General features: G+C 38.7%; 1 protein-coding gene across 3 annotated transcripts in view; it reads right to left on the bottom strand.

Annotated features, from left to right (window-relative positions):
- Positions 1-17,479, bottom strand: part of LARGE1 (LARGE xylosyl- and glucuronyltransferase 1) — a 282,849-nt gene that overhangs the window by 111,148 nt on the left and 154,222 nt on the right. For all 3 annotated transcript variants that reach the window (XM_017823441.1, XM_017823442.1, XM_017823440.1), the window contains one exon: positions 873-1,044. In XM_017823441.1, the coding sequence (XP_017678930.1) occupies positions 873-1,044 (172 nt within the window). The remainder of the gene's footprint in view (positions 1-872; positions 1,045-17,479) is intronic.

The raw sequence follows: 17,479 nt of genomic DNA, 5'->3' as shown, positions 1-17,479 counted from the left end.
AAACCTTCAAACCAGCATGCTGGAATGCCTCTGTGTGTACCATGCAGTACATATTTTGAGGGCAAGAAGAAACAGTAGGGTATCTCTCTGACTCTGAACAGCATGGAACACTGGGACCTGTGAGAATTATATGGGTTTAGCAGTGTGCCACCTAGGAAAGTGCTTTGGTTTGTGACAGGGTAGTGGGGAACTTTTTTGTGATCATCTCCTTACAGAGTTACTCTGAAAGTCTCCTTTCTTGGTAAAAGTATGAGGTGCATTTCCAAGGAGCTGTGGGACATGGAGATAGGTGAAGAAAACTATTTTAGGTGGATACTTAGAATCCAGAACCCTTTATCAACGCATTAAGAGGAGCAGGTAGGAACTCATTTCTATTCACATGTGTTACTCTGCTCCCTTCATCCTCCTCCCTGGTTCAAGAATGATCCGAACTTCATTCACTTTCAGAGGTAATATGGAAAAGTTCTACTGAAAGTAATAAATATTTTTTATTAATAAAAAAAATAATAAACCCCAAGCTCTTCCAAGTATAGAATACTTGGAAATTCAAATACCAAGAGGTATTTGAATAGCACATCACTAGAGCATGCTCATAATTCTTTATCACCTACTGTATTGTCAAGCTCTCACCTGTCCCAAATAATCAGACCAATAAAACCAACTACATAGATAATCAGCGTTGTCAATCATTCTATACTGAACATCATTGAGAAAAGAGCTCACAAAGAGAACAATTATATTGAAACACCAAAAACTAAAAGAGTGAAAACATTTAACAAATCTTAGATAGCCCTTTCACCCCCACTGTATTGTTTGCTTTAACATTCTCCCTCCCCCTTCAAACAAGGACAGCAAAAAAATCATTAAAATACCTTTGAACTTGTGAAAGACGGCCCATAGCTCAGCAATGTCAGTGGCAAATGTAATGTCTGTGTCGAGGACAATGACTCGCTCAAGATTAGAAGGTAGAGTCTTAGTCAGAACCAACTTCATCAGCCCGTAAATCCCAGAGTAGTGTTTGTTGGGGATCCAAGACACTTCCGACTTGATAGGAAATGGGAAGTGGGAAAGAAGAAGAAAAAATAATCTTCATTAGAGAGAGAAACTTTTCCTGGACGCTAGTTTCTTGTAATAGTGGAAGATCTCTGAGGTGGAAAGTCATCTAAAATCCTGCTTTCAAATTTACTTCAGAAGCTCTGAAACATGCAAAAGTTTCTGAAACCTTGGGAAAAGAAAAGTTCTCTGAGGCAACTGCTTTACACAATAAAATTAAAATTAGTTGAGCCTTTCTGGTCCGGTACAACTTGTTCTGAGGCATTCGTGTATCCTGATAAAATTGAAATATATTTTTAATCTAAAACTGCAGGTATATTGTACCTTACTTTCATTTTCAACCAAAACAAAAAATTTTGTGTTTACCATTCCCAGAATTTTATGACTCTTGAGGTAGAAGTAACAAATATAATTTTTTTTCCTTATATTTTTTATAGATTTGGAGGTCAAAATTTCAAAAGGCCAGTCGTTTGGTATAATAGGACAGAAAATTGTAAGAAAAATGTTTCTTACACACTCAAATGTTTCTTTAAGCCTTACATCTTTAACTTAAAACTACTGAGATCACACAGACTTGCCCAAAAATAGAGAAAGTGACAGAACATTTTTAGCCACATTATTTGTTTGTTACATATTGAAGTGGCAAACTCAAACATTTTCATTTCTTCAGTACAGGCTAAACAAAACATTTCTACAGCTTCTAAAATAAGTTGGGAAACCAAGCTCCATAGCTGGCATTAGGATGTTCCATGAGCTGTGTTTAATTTTCTTTCTGTGGGACTCAAGTTCTCTAGTATGAAAAGTCACTTCTGAAAGTGTGATATAGAAGGTTTTGAAAAGTTTCTATTTCCCTGTCTGAAACTCCTATTGTTTAATGTTTTAAAGGGCATGCATTATAATTCCCAGATTTTAAGTTTTCCCTTGAGTCATGCTCTCATTAATTTCAATTACTATTTTGTCTAGAGAGGACCTGAGTGTTACAGATTTCAGAATTTGTCCTAGCATATTTTGGAGAAAGTAGGCAGAAACTAAGTGCATTCATAAAACTGAGGAGATTTATTCTGTTATTTAACTATTTCATATCTATTCACTGGCACAGTAAAGTTTATTATATGAAACAGTATTTGCACAGAAAAACTCATTGCCTCCAAGATCCTTAAAGAAAACCTTCCTGTAAGAGAATGAGTTCCTAAAATTTATTTGAAGTTAGAAGCGTGGTTGAAGAAAGACTAATAATAGGTGCTTAGAGCACACTTCTTTTTGAATATAAAGTCACAAGGCCTCTGATGATGTAAGCTGACCTGCTCTATTCCCCTTATAATGGCATGCAACTTTTCTCTGTATTCTCAGGATTCCTGTACCAGGGCAGAGCTTTTCCCCACTACTAAGTTCATTAAAAGGACTGAGGGAAGTAGAGCAAACCTTCAAGGAGAAAGAAAAAATTTTAAGGGGGAAGACAGAAAAAGCAGGTTACCATAAAACAAAGCAAAACCAGAAAGTGCAAACTGATGTGTGAAGTTTTGTTTGGTTTTCTGAAACCTCAATGCTCCCCAGAAATGTCTTCTATGTGTGTAAGAGAGATAATTTCAAATCCACATCCTCAAAACTCTAGTTATTTGTGGTCTTAGCTCTCCCACAGGAGGGCTTCAGGAATGGACCATCACATCAAGGTGTCAGAAAGCAGTATCTACCTTGCTTTCACAAACTATATTGCTTTGAATCTACCACTTGACATCCTTGTGCTAGACCAGTCATACCTCACACGTTAAAAGAGCTAGTCATTTTACAGACTCATGTTCGCTTTTACCCATCCCTATGTTATTAATTTTGGGTGGCATATCCTTCATTTTATTACTCCAAATACAATATTTCTCCAAAACAACACTTAATATCTTATGCAAATAAGCCTAGTAAGGCAGGGGTTCAGATATTGCATGAATAGCCCGAGACAAGCAGGGAAGGTAAAAGGTGGCTGGAAAAGATAGTCACCTTCAAGGTGCAGTTCCCTTCTTTGCTCTCAGGATTCCCAATACCACTGCCATGTATCACTGAATGGAAGAGACCCTTGCCAGGCAGTTCCTTCCGTTCTGGCACACAGAAGCCAAAAGCCTGCCATCCTGAAGCCTGATGTCTGAAAGGATCACTTTTAAAAATGAAGAAAGCAGTCCCTATTCCACATGGTCTAAAACAGCTGGATAGCACGTGCTTGATTTGAGCATATATTGAACCTTGGATTGTCAATTAGTTCAATTTATCTAAAGTTTTCTCTCCTGTGATGCCGAGTTGACTAAGACACAAACAGAAATCCTAATTAGTCCCCAGCATAACTTCTTCATGGCTTTTCTATTCATGAATAATGTAACAGTTCCCAATTCATGCTAGGGAAAACTCCTTACGCTCCACAACAGCACTGTGAAGGCTCACTCTCTCTGGGTACTACATACAGTCTTCTGTACATACAGTAGAGAAGAAATACAAGAGCGCAGTGTTTGAACAGGTCATTGTCCTAGTTTAGGCCAGGACCTGGAGTTTATTCTATACCACCTCATGTCATCCCTGGCAATGACATGAGGTGGGGGAAAAGGACTTTTCCCACCTCTGAGAAGAAGGATGTGGATTCCAGTTGAAAAATACAGAGGCTTTGTCGGCCATTGTTCATTGTCTCAGGGTCTGGGGTTTTTGCACATGAATCACTCTCTCTTTTGTATACTTTTGTTAGTAGTATTGTTACTGTTGTTATTAATTTTCTTATCTCATTGCTGTTTCTAGTAAACTGTTCTTACCTCAACCACGATCTTTACCTTTAGTTCCTCCAGTTCTCAACTCCATCCCGCCAGAGTGGGAAGAGAGAGGGGAAGAGGGGAGTGAGCAAGCGATGAGTGGTTTGGTAGAGTCTTGGTGGGGGCATTAAATAGGGGAGCACCATTCCTAAACCACAACAGTTGTTAAGAAGTGCCAGTTTAAGATAATTATGGTGGCCTAACTCTTAAAAAAATAATTGCAAAACTCTTGGAAAATTCTGCAACCTTTAAGCTGTTCACTCTGACATAATTGGTAACGTTTATCACTTTTCTCAATGTTGTCTAAATACTTTCTGTAAGTCTTAATACATATTTTTTTCTCTGGCATAGTTAAAATGGCCCATATATGCCATGTTTTACAAGCTATATGAGAGTTGCCTTCAGAGAACAAATATTCCTAGAAGATACATCAGGAAGAGAAAAAAAATAGAGTTAGTAAAAGAAGAAAGAGAAACAAAATAGTGTGACATACTTTGCCATAATTCTCAGTTCAGCAGAAACAGCACACCTTGGATCTCTAGCTCTCAAGGTCTGGATTTTTGTTCATGACAGAAGAGTAAAGAATGGCATTTAGCTGGTGCTGAAAGTGATTCTTTTAAGTAAGTTAAGTGAAATAGCATCTACTTACTAAAGGTCTTTCATCAGAACCATCTTTATTCTTTCTCTAATTGAAGCCTGAAAATACACTAAATTATCTAAATTATTTTAATATAAAAATTACATGCCCATGAGTCTGCATGCAGTACATAACTGATCACTCTGGTAAATGCCAGAGAAATGGGAGCAACAGCCTTGATGTTCAGGGATGCTTTACCAGCAAGTTGTCTTCCCTAACTGGGCTCTATCACTGGGAAAAGCTGACTAAAACACTGACTAAAACTTGTTGTACACAACCTAACTCAGCTTTCTCACAGTTGCTACCACTGTATACATTTTCATTAGAGTTAGCAGAAGTGCCATTTTTAAGAGAGAAGTCTGATATAGACATACAGCTTTAAATTGTTTCCCTGTTTCTGTGATTGAGAGAAGGGAAAATGGTGGGTCTTTCCCTGCTTGTGAACAAATTGTATAGTGACTATGTATTTAGGTATTTCTATTTTTAAAAACCCTTGAGTTTGGCTGCCTCCACATTTGATCACAATGCACAACTCTTATAGTAAGTAATGACAAATATATTCAGCCAGACTTTAACTGTCATACTGTACTTCTTTAGGGAATTGTGTGATTATTCTTTTTTAAATTTTAATATGCTTTTTTCCCCCACAAATAAATGATGAGGAAACTTGCCCAGGCTTCCCAGGTGAGTACTGACTCTCCATAGTAAGTTAAATAACTATACAAGGGCAGGTCACTTGAGCCTCATTGAAAGGGATAGAGACTTGTAGACTTAGCAGAAAGCAAATTCGATAACAACATGAACAGAATGACAGTGACCAACATGGAAGGACAAACAACTTAAGGTGCCTGTATCCTGTCAGATCAAAAGTCCATTGAGCTCAGTAGCTGGCATCTGATAGTGGCTGGTGGCAGGTGCCTACTGAAGAATATAAACCCAGGGAAATTCTACAGCAATACTGCCCCCATATATACTCCCACCCTGCAGCAATTTGCAACAGATTTTGGAGCAATAGGTGGTATTTTTTTGATTAATAACTTTTGGTGGATTTTTCATTCACGAATTAGGTTGGTTTTTGAAGTCCTATAAGTTTTCAGCAACATCCTGCTGCAGAGTGTCACAGCTTCTTTATGACTTCTGTTTCTTTGGACCCGGCTATCTACCAGTTTAATTTGGGTCACATTTGCTCAGTGTGGTAAGATGGAATTTTGGCTGATGAAACGTTTTGCCTGGCAGCATGTCCTTAAACACTTTACTCTGGAAATATGCAACCTTCAAAAATATATTGGTTTTGTCACTACATTCACTGCATCTTCCTAGATATGCTTGGAAAAAAAATCAATCAAAATAATCCACAGCTATGACATAGTATCCCCATCCTCACCCCAAATAAAAGACAGCCTTGTTGCTCAGCTAACTTTACAAAAGCAGCACTAAGGCCAGTATCTTGCAAGAGCCTGTAGGTCAGATGGCTGGGTTGAGGCACCAGGCTGGGAAACAGCAAGCCTGAAGGCAGAAGGTGCCACTTGCATGCACCCCCACCCCTCTCAGAGATGGGTTAATAAATGGGATCAAGTAGAACCAAACCCACCACCACCCAAACTGCAGATTCCCTGTGCTGGGGAAGGAAACAGCCAGCAGCAAACAGAAGCCAGAAAACAGAAGAGCCTGGAGGATGTTGAAAAGGCAGTCTGTAGATTTTGCCTCCTGAGAGCTGACATGCCAGGTTTTGCCATTAAAAGTATCTGGCATCTAGAATATACTGATTAAAATAGACAAAAATGTGAATTAGGCTTTGTAATGAATGACTTGACGGAAATGCGAGTATCCAAAAGTATTCATCATCTACTTTCTTCAACATAGGCACTATCTTCCTGAAGATTATATTAGTCAGGTGATAAACTAACTTCAAAATCTTAAAAAAAGGCAAACAAACCAAAACTTCCAGGCCACAGCAAAATCATGAAGAATGTTGTAAATCTGCACAAATCGTAGCTGAATTGCTCTGAATTGTATCTGACCCTGATCTGAAAACCAGTGCAATCTACATGATGAAAGAACATAGAGCAGGAGGGATCTCTGTGAAGGAAAACCAGCCAAATTCATGTCCCAGGCGTGGGAAACAACCCTGGAAATTCTGATGTGTGAATCAGATAACAATAAAGACTGTTATTTCCTCAGATTGGATAAATAACTTTCTAGACACAGCTGATAACTTGTTCTCACAGCTTTTTCATTACTTGCTTAGTGCTTTGCTGCTACTACAAACACCAGAAGTAGCAAGATATTGTTTTTTTAAATCATAAGACCTTTATTCAAGTCTTTCATTTTGTTTCTAAACTGGAGGAAAATACTGCCACTACTTTAATGGCTATCATATAACTAAGGGTTTTTTTGCAACACAAAGCCCAAAAAGAGGGGGTAAACAAACAATATCGATTTGCTGGCACAAGGCAGTTTTCTTGATGGACAGCTTTTCTCATCACAGTTTTTCAGATTCATCTGTGTGAATCTTCATCTGCTGTAAATATTTGCCACACCTTTCCCCACATTCCTGAAACCTGAGTCACAATTCCAGCAGCACTAGCATAGATCAGGATTAGTTCTAGGATAGTCCTCCCCATTTCACATTGACTATACCTCCCCCAGTGTTTAAACTCCAGGCAGGGACTTTCTCACTATCTTGCTTCCAGGAGAGCAATATCAATATATTGTTGCTGAGACTGGGTTAACTGAATCATTGAGAAAGGAGGGAAATAGCAGGTTAAAAGGAGGGGAATAGCAGGTTAACTTTTAAATACGGGTATAACATTCATGCTTGTCTCTAGCTGTGTTTCTTTTTTAAAGATAATAATAATAATAATAATAAAAGAAAAATCTGAAGCGAGAGAGAGAGAAATTCCAAGTCACCAAAGAGAAGAAGAAGGTGACTGTCACCTGTAATAGTTTCCTCAGGAGGAGAGCCAAAAGGAATCTTCTGGCATCTCACCTTGGGAAAATCATTGCCTTTGCTCCATCCTAGCAAGTATCCAGCAAACATTAACAGAAGTGCTTTATTTAAATGAAAACAGTCTCTTCTGTTAATGTTTGCTGTATAACTTGTAACTTCAACTTTGAATTTAGCTTTTTCCCGGGTGATTCACAGGTTTCAATTATACTGATATTTCCCCCCATAACAAGTCCTTACTATTTATATGAATGGTTGTCAAGGAAACCAGAAATCCAGCAAAGCTGGTTAAGTTTTCTGGATTCAGAATTTCTGGTGCCTGAGTATTTTAGGAAATAATAACAACTCACAATAAGAAACAACTGTAAGGAGACGGGAATTTATACATTTTTGCTAAAATTATTTTTCTATTTCTGCTGGCCTTTGCCGCTGTTGTTCTTACTCATCACAGAAGCACTGGTGACTTTAATAGAATTCTGCCTCATCTTTCACTTTAAGAAACAGATGGTATCTTCCACACATACATGCAACAAGTTTGGATACAAATACCAGTGAGCAAAAAGGTTGAGATAGAAATGGATGATTATCTGAACCTCTGGTTCCTCAATAATGTAGAGCAAATGCAGAAACCATGGAGCAAGCCACAACTGGAAAGGAAGATGAGATATTAAAAATGCAGAACAAACAAAACCTCCCAAATTAGCATCAGCATACAGCAAAGGAGAATAACTGCAAATTAATTCTCTCCATAACACAGTCTGACTGATGCTGAGTATTGTTTTTCTTCTTTTTTTTTTCTTCCTTTCCAAGTCTCTCACTAATACACACATGCACAAAAAGGGCAGAAAAGTGGGAAAAACCTGATTTAAGGATGCTTCTTCAAAACAACTTCCTTAATAACAAAATTAACTGAGGGTGCCAAGAGCTCATCCATGCTCCATGTTTGGAACCAACGTGCTTTATATGGATGAAACTGCACACTGTTATATAAAGTAAAATTGATGTGGTTTTTTTTTTGTTTCTGCCATTTAGGTAACAAGACATTCAGCCAAACCTTTTTTTCGGAAAAGAAATAGCCAAAAGATAATTCACTTACTGGGATCTTTGAGGATTATCTCCCTCCCCTTAGGTATTTGGCTGGCTTTCCTCCCACCTTGCTTAGCCCCATCAAACTCAAACAGCCAGTTCCCATTTGAGTCTTTTTCTTTACTCTCTGATTTGAGAAATTCTAAATTTTCTCCACTGTTTCTTGCTATCTCCAAAATATGCCCTCTTTGTTTTTCTCTATTCATTTTTGCAAGACGAGACTGCAGAACACAAGAGTGTGGCCAGTCTCAGTTAGTGCTGTTTCTTGTTACTTTGGGGTCTTTGGCCTCAACTACACTGTTTCCAGTGTGGTGGTCAAGGGTGGAGGACCTACAAGAGTCAGACCATCCTAAGAGAGGTCAGTGATAACCAGGCAGACACCAGCCTCCCAGTCCTACCTCTCTAGAAGAGGCAAAAGCTCAAGCCTTCCCTAGAAGATAAGATAAAGCCTTCTTTTTTTTTTTTTCCTTCCTGTCAGTGAATGAGTGAAAACACACACACAGGCTGGTCTAGATAAAATGGCAGGAAGCCAGAGCTTTCTGCTAAAAGCTGACTGACAGGTAGATCCAGCCAGAATTTGCCCAGTGGTGAAAAGTAACTTGTGGCTGCCCTTCTCACTTCATCTGTTTGGAAAGATAAGAAAGATCAATTGCCCACTTTAATTGCTAGTGAACTCAATCAACAAGCTTTTTGTACTAATCCATCAGGGAAGATACAAATCCATGAAAATACTATCATTGTCAGCTTTTTAACTTTATTAACTATGCAAATACATGCACATTAGCTGCAGCCATTATATGTTCTAGCAAATTTCCATGCAGCTCTTGGGATCAAAGTCCAGAGGCATCCAATCTGTATTTTGCATGATGTCAGGATATTAAACAGGTGTCATCAAGACTCACTGTTCAGAATAAAAAGCAACACCATATCGTGCATAAACACATTATGCTGAACAGAAACAGCCTCAGCTCAGTGATGAAAATTTATCTGAAGTGGGATTTTTTTCCCTACTGGAAAATTTGTGCAGGAGTCGTTTTTTTAAGGATGATGAAAGAAGGCTGCAGAACAGTTATGGTGCCTGTTGCTAACTGAGTAAAGCCTGGCAGGAAACTGAAGGTCTAAAATATCAGTTATCATGTGCACAAAAATCCCCAACGAAACCCCCAAAATACTGATGGAATGACTTCTCACCTGTTTAAGACTGAAACATCTTGTCCTGTTTGTATCCATACAAAACCATATGTACTTCAATGCAACAGCCAGAGTTGCATAAGAAAGAACCATAGGATATCTTGATTTGGAATGACCCATAAGGATCATCGAGTCCAACTCCCTGCTCCATAGAGGACGATCTAAAACTAAACTGTATGACTAAGAGGGTCATCCAGATGTTTCTTAAATTCTGTCAGGCTTGGTCTCATGACCTGAGTTCAAGATCTTGGTGGTGTGACCCTGGGGAGCCACCAAGTTGGTTCCAGTGACCCACTTCCCTCTCAGTGAAAAACCTTTTCCTGATGTCCTAGGATGATTTGTGGAAACTATGTGGGGAACGTAGCTTCCATTAGGTCTCTGACATAGTAACAGGAAGTCAAAACACAGCAAATATATATGAGAAAAAGGATTAATTCTTCTATTCCCAAGAAAATCTCTACCCACAATCCAGCACCTTACCAGTAAAATCAACTCTCTCCAGACCTAAGCTCTTACTTTTTCTGTCTTAAAAGTAAGAAAGAATGGTAAAACTTCAACAGCTGAAAATGCTGCACCAAAAAAGAGGCCATTAGTGGGTGGAACACACATCCAGCTAGTGGAATAAATGCTATATCCCATAAAGAACTATTAGTTCTCTTATTTTCAGAAAAAGCAAAGAATTTGCAGGAAAATAAATCATCCTCCATCCTGCAGGGTTGGAGGCCAGGTGAATGGAATTTCTTATATCGCAATTATTTCTTCAAGAGAACAAAAATTACGCGAAGCAGTGTTCTTTTCTCCAATGGTAAGTATTACAATAGATCAAAACTCCTGGGGACTAAAAAGCTCCAGGAACACATCTGGAATAAAAAGGATAATAAAGGATAAAATGTATTACAATTACAAACAAGCAAAACTAACAATAACCTATATAAGAAGCAGTGAATGTGACTGGTGGGGGGGAAGTGTTCTTTTTCTTTGTTATTAGAAAGAGCTAAGATGTTTCTCAAACAATGCAGCACTAACTAGAGAAACAATCAGAAGAAAAGAAAGACATTATTTGGAAAGCTGGGCTCCTTCAAAGCAAGAAATACTGAACTTTAAGATCATGACATGTCTCTAGCTTATTGCCTAGGTTCTAGTTAAATATTGTCAAATACTTCAGAAAACAGTTAATTTGCATGAGCAGTGTTTAGAGGAAGTGTCCATGTAGCAGGCGTGTATCTCTTACACTTCTTGAAACATCTGATGTAGGGGCTAAGACCATCAGTGTCACCATAATTCCAGGTGAATACAGATCCTAAATGCCTGATTAAAACAATACAGATGGAGCTATTTTGTAGGCTTTCATCTGTATCAGCTAAAAACTGTGGAATCCACTCAGCTGTAAAAGCAGTCAAACCTGAAATAATGGAGGAGTATTTGGAAAAACTATCAGTGATCAAAACACTACTCAGTTTTCATCTTTGTTTCTGAAAGGGTGAGACCTAGACACCATCAACTTAAACTCAAAGAATGAAACTTTTGCAGGATTAAGTCAGTTTGATCTGCAAAGTGGTATCTCCACTGAGAGAAAGGAAATTTCCCAATTTAGAAATTTAAATGTTCTCACATCAAGTTGACTCAAGAAGAGGTACCACCAATGGCATCTCATTAATAATGTTACCATATATCTCCCGTTTGAAGCAAGTCTGAATCAGCCTGAACACCCTTACCCAGACTGAGATGGTTTATGAAGACCTATCAGAAGACTGATTTCAATGTGTTCTTGTGCTATGTCAGGCACACATCATGGCTTGTCATTTCCATCCAGTGCTAAGAAAAAGGGTCATACAAAAAGGTGTGCCTAGATAAGATGAATATCATTTTTCACCACAAGAATGACTATTTCAGCCCTAGTTCTTCAGAATACTTTGTGCCTACACTGCCTGCTGAACCACTCCATGGGAAGTAGCTCACATCTGAACTTCCGTGCAACACTTCCCTGAATCTCACTTGTTTCTCAGAAACAAGACAACACCAAGTACTTTACAAATTATGAATTCTAATATTTTCAGCTCCCTGGTGGTGAATCAAGAATATTCTTGGAGTCCTTTTAGCCTGCTATCTTTTTTCAGCTTATCAATCAGACATAGAAATACATATAGGTCAGTTCTTCGTAAATCTAAAAGCAAGAATCACTAAATGTTCTGGGAAGATTCTTACATCAATACTGAACCTGACTAGGAATGCCCTGAACAGTCACTGCTATTCTTCCATCAGTAATCGAATGCCCTTTGACAGGGAGGTGTCCTTGTGAGCAAGTGAAAAGCCATTAAGATCTAAGACCATCTAAGATCTAGTCATTATATATCTTCCCAGCTTTTTATCTCTAGTACCAAGAAAAAAAATTGCAGTGGAGCACAGGATGACCATAAACTCTCTCCAGCAAGTAGAAGGGATATACAACCCACCCCCCTCATGCAGATCAAAGTGTTAAAACAATTTTTGCATGTCCAAGGTTAGGACAGCAAAATGTTTTTATTTCTCATGGATGGATGATAACGTTCTAAGAAAATAGGGATATTCATGTAATGAGGATGCATAGGAAAAATAATAGTTGCAGCAGTTGGTTTGAGACACTGTGCCTTTTTTTCTTTTTTTTCCAGGGCACCTTTTTTAATTGTTGTCAAACTGAATAATTTTTGCAAAATCTCATGTGCAGTTATTCATCTTTTTCTCATTCTCTGCTAAAATTGCCTTCCCTGGAGGTGCAGCACATGTTGCTGCAATGAGCAATGTTTAAGAAGCTGAATGCCAAACAGAAATCCTTGCTATTGAAATGTCACAGTCAGCTACTATGATACAAATGTGGGTGATGTAAGTGGAAGGGAGTTGGCTCCTTATTTGTCACTTCACATATGTTACAAAGAGCAGCTACGCTGGTTTCCTGGTGGAGGTAATACAGAACAACTGTACTGCGCTTCCCCAGAAGCGAGAAAAAAGTGGAGCTACAGAGAAGCCTACAACAATTAGAAATAAGTTATAAAACTAACCAAGAACTTCAATGTTTTTTCAAAGCACCAGCAACAGCAGGAAAATATAAGAGGTTTACAAAGGTAGGCATGAGGCTTTCTTTTGGAATAGCAGAAGCACTGCACAACACAGTAGGCAGACTGGGACCCTCGAAAGAGGCCCAGAAGTACTGCGCCTTCTTGCATCACATCGGGCTTCATCCTAGTATACCGAACTCTTACAGTTCCAAATTTCAAATTAACTGATAACATTTGTAAATCCAAAGAGAAATGACAGAAAAATCTGCAAAAAGCTACTCCACATTTGGTATCTTGCCCCCTTCCACAAAGTTAGAGGTGATGCTGCTCATGAAAGCTAGATGTCACTAAGCAGATGACAACTGCTGGAAGTCAGAAATGGCACTATGACCAATTTCTGACCAGCCCCACCAGTTTCCACAGCATTCTTTCATGACTACCTGTTTAGAATAGGCAGAATTCTAAGCAATTTTATGTAAAATTTCTTTCTTCATATTCTAGGTCTGAATAATAACAGAAAACACATTTAAATAATAGTTTGTTAATGTTGCATGGCTTTTTTCTTTTTTGTGCAGAAGAGGGACTGGGAGGGCAGAGGAAGTTCGGCTTAGGCTACTCACTCTGCACGGATAGATTCTGACCAGTTCACAAAGGTTCCACTGTGCTGGGGACTTTGAATTGCTATCTGTTTCTTGGTAGATACTCATTTCCTTCCAAACAGTCTAAAGGAAAATATCTTGGCTTACAAAACCTGGTCTGTTAATGTCCAGTTGTGTATTTAAAACTATGGATAAAAGACCCTGTTCTTAACATGGTATCATTGTGTCACAACCACAAGCATATTTTATCACCTGAAACTTCATGTCTCTGGTATTCAGTATGTTCATTAGCAAATACACAAAGTCTCAATTATAATGTGGAAATTCAAATCTAAAACTAAGCCTTGTAAGTTATAAAAATTTGTACAATGTTTTGATTATAGACTTTGGTTTTCAAAATCTTAAATTTGCATATTAAAAAAAATTAAAGAGAAAGGGAAAAGGCAGGAAGAAACAGCAATGTATGCCTATTATTTCACTGATGTGCACTAGGCCAGTTTACAGAAAGACCAATGAAATACAGGAGCATTCCAAGCCCACCGTAACTTATAACAGTATTTGATCAACACCTCAGTGCTGTAGAAACACTTTAATTGAATACTTACCACTGTGTAAATGAATGTAAACATTAACAGATGCTGTGTTTCTCATTCTGTATTGCATTAATAGCAATTAGATCTTGCATATGAAGTGGAAAAGAAAGGAAGGAAAGTAATGTACTTCTGCTTTATAACTTTGTATGTTTGCCTCTGAGGCATACAGTGAACTACTTAACAGATAAATAAACATGCACTGCCCTTAAGCAATATATAATCTGCATGCAGTGCAACACAAATACAGTCTGTTAAAACCTGTGATAGTTAGGGGTTAGTCACCATTATCCTGAAATAAATTGTTATGGATGGCTACTTCTGCAATATCCAGTGCAACTGCTTGACCAGGAAGATGATGGAATGCAGGAGAATGCTGGTCAGTTTTGTTGTTCAAGGCTTTATCAACACTGCTATTGTTGTCACCCTATGCAGCTGGTGTGAAAAACAACAAGCTAATAATCTGTTTATCAAATACACTCTCACATCTTCCCAATTGCCAGTGAGGTCCCTCTCTCCCATGTTCAGCAGGTGGTATCTGCCATTCTGTCGGAAGTATGTGCTTGACCATGGTTCCAAAATTGGTATATGGCAATGTACGATACATACAGCCCTATCTATGCTATCATTCATTGGAAAAGCTTCTACTGGTAGCCAAACATTTCATGGCATTTGAGATGCATTTAGTGTAATTTGCTGCAAAGGCATTTACACATAGAGAATATTATAAAACAGCTAACAGGATACTGACTTAGAATAATTCTTGTATTGGCAAGACAATGTGCTAGAAAGGACACCTGGTTGCTGTCTGGATGGTAAAGAGAATCTCTGTAGTAAGGGTCCTTGCAGGGTCATCTTAGTTGGATTGAGTGAGACTCCCTAAAACATGTTTCTGTCTAAGTTTTGTAATCCAGCTGGCATGTGGTCCTACGTGACCACTGCAAGACATGCATAATGCATTGATATAGATTACCTTAACCTATATACAAAACATTTCCTATCTTAAGCATGTGCAAAAGATTGTCCTACATGATCATTTCTACACATGCAGGAACTGTTTCTACTGATTGTCTTACCCTTACACAATTGATTAACTTTGCTGCAGGAACTGCCTGTGAATATCTGGGACAACCAGAATCTTCACCCAGGATGTTAATCAACATGCTTAAGCATACAAATCGGTCTAGGCACAGCAGGGTCTGCCTGGGAAATCTCAAGAACTGTCTGAAATTCCCACTGGGATAGCTCTTGTAACAAGCTGTCAAATACTTCTTGTGCAGATGGCCAGCAGTCCAATCAATCACCTAGTTTCAACTTGGTCTGCTGTCTCAAACCAGCCCTTTATCTCACCTATGCAGACGACAAGCCTGGGAGTTCCTGGACCACTCTGGGAATTTAAGCACATTGGGAGTGCACACAAGCACAGCTCTGAGACTCAGCTACACTATGATTATAAAACTTTATTTTTCTGCTTAGATCTCACAGCCCTTGCCCATCTATCTATCCAAATGATGTCAACGACTGACCTACTGAACTGCCTTCACAGTTCAGATGGAAGTGGCTAAGAAATGACTCATCTCATAATTAAATAAAGGCCTAAAGTTATGAGATCTTTATGCTATGCATTGTCCCAGCTTGGTTTTGCTCTCTGGATCAGACCACTGTTTTTGCCTGACTGTGCAGACTACAACATTTCTGATATGTAATCACCTAATGTAGCACTGGTAGTCAGATTTGTGGACTTCTGTATCCAGGAACAGCAAAAGCTGGAATATTGTCCACATATGCAGCAAAGTATGGAGCTTTACACATTTCATTTTAAGGTCAAATGCTCATCTACTACAAAAACCCATTCGCCATCCCCTTAAGTTCATAAATCAACAAATGCAGCACATTTGTGGGCTAAACTATTTAAAGGAGATGGCTTTTCTGCTTTATCAGTGATGAAGAGACTATGTTTATCTGGGCCATCAAAATTTACTCACAGCAGAGCAGGCAACTGCCCATTCTCCCTTCTGCTTTCTTCAGCCCACGTCATGTTGTCATCAGTCTGTCAGGCAACATCTGGGAAAGCAAACCACCTCATCTGTATTCCACCCATCACACGTACAGTACTGCTTTATCAGCTGTTCCTTCTGCTCTGGTACAATGTGGATCACAATGGGTTTAATGCTTATACCTCCTTGTGAGTGAACTGACATGAGAGTTCATGTTAAATAATGAAGTGCAGAAGCCAGTTCTCATGCTGCACATCTTCAATAGTTTGTTCTAGAGTTTCTTCATGTAAGACTGAACTGAAAAAATCACAATATCCTGCAGCCTGATATGTGCAAGTCACAGCTGTAATGTGTCTTTTAGATAAATGTTTCACAGGTATGTTTTTCTCTTTCAATGTTCAAAGAAGACAATTTTCGGTTTCCAGTTATTTTTTGGGATGCATTGCTGTAATAGATACATCTACTGCATTAGGATCCAAGCTGAATAACATGACTAAAGTGATCACCGTAAAGTGAATCTACATTGCCAAGTAACCGTCTAGTTTGTAGTCACAGCCGTATGTGACCACATAAATTTGGAAGAGTTATTTAACTACACAAACCCACTACAGTGGGCCATACTGAGTAGAACAAGAATGAAGTCTGTAGCTATGGAATAGCTCAATTACTGGCACCATTATCAGCTGCCCATACTTCAAGGATGCTTATTGCTGACTACTAACTGCATGTTGCAAGATTAGTTAATGGGAGAGAGTTCACAATCTGAACAGCTTGCAAGTTGAGGGAGAGCTTTTAAGCACCAACCTATCTCCCTTGTGGTTATTGGCAAGGAGATAGGCCAAGTTATGTTGGGGGAGGTTAACGATCATCTTAGTAGAACTGGCTGCTAAAATCCTCAAACTAATTGGTTTAAAGAAATATATCCAGCAAGCTCCCATCTCAGTTATGTCTGACCCTTTTCCTGGAAATGTTATCTTGGCTCAGCTCCAAAGTCAAGTCTCTCCCCCTTCTACCCCATCCTTTATCACGTGCCTCAAACAAAGATACACCTTTCCTTGGCCATTCTTTTCTGTGCTCCATTCCTCTTCCAAGCAGGCTGCTGTTAGTTAGTTCAGCAGCACCTGCTTTTAGGGAGAGAATGAACATAGGCTCTTCCTGGTGCAACATGAACGTGAGCAGCTGTGTCACCTTGCAAAAGGAAAAAAAAAGTCTTCTCTAAATTTTAAAAGGAACATCTGACATGCTTAATTCACAGCAGCAAAGTAGATATCTTGGTTTGCTGGCCCTAGAAATTATGATATAATCAGGGGTACCTACCTTGTCTTCCCTTTCTTGCAGTGAAGCCTCCAGTTTTCCTCTATAACTTGAGAGAAAACAACAGCCACAGCTGAGCCTAATTTTCTACACCTCCTTTCAGGACACTGGTTGCTCTAACTCTAAGCTAAGCAGCATGCATTTTTAGAGAACTGCAGGATATTTTTAGAAACATTGCCAAACATTTTAGTCTCCAAATTCTGCCTTTTAAAAAACTAATACACTAGTGGAAACTGTAGCCCCAATTCTAAAT

Source organism: Lepidothrix coronata, unplaced genomic scaffold (assembly GCF_001604755.1).
Source record: "Lepidothrix coronata isolate B3197 unplaced genomic scaffold, Lepidothrix_coronata-1.0 Scaffold102, whole genome shotgun sequence".
Lineage (NCBI taxonomy): Eukaryota > Metazoa > Chordata > Aves > Passeriformes > Pipridae > Lepidothrix > Lepidothrix coronata.
Note: the sequence above shows the minus strand (reverse complement) of the source record. Positions and strands in the feature narration are given on the sequence as shown.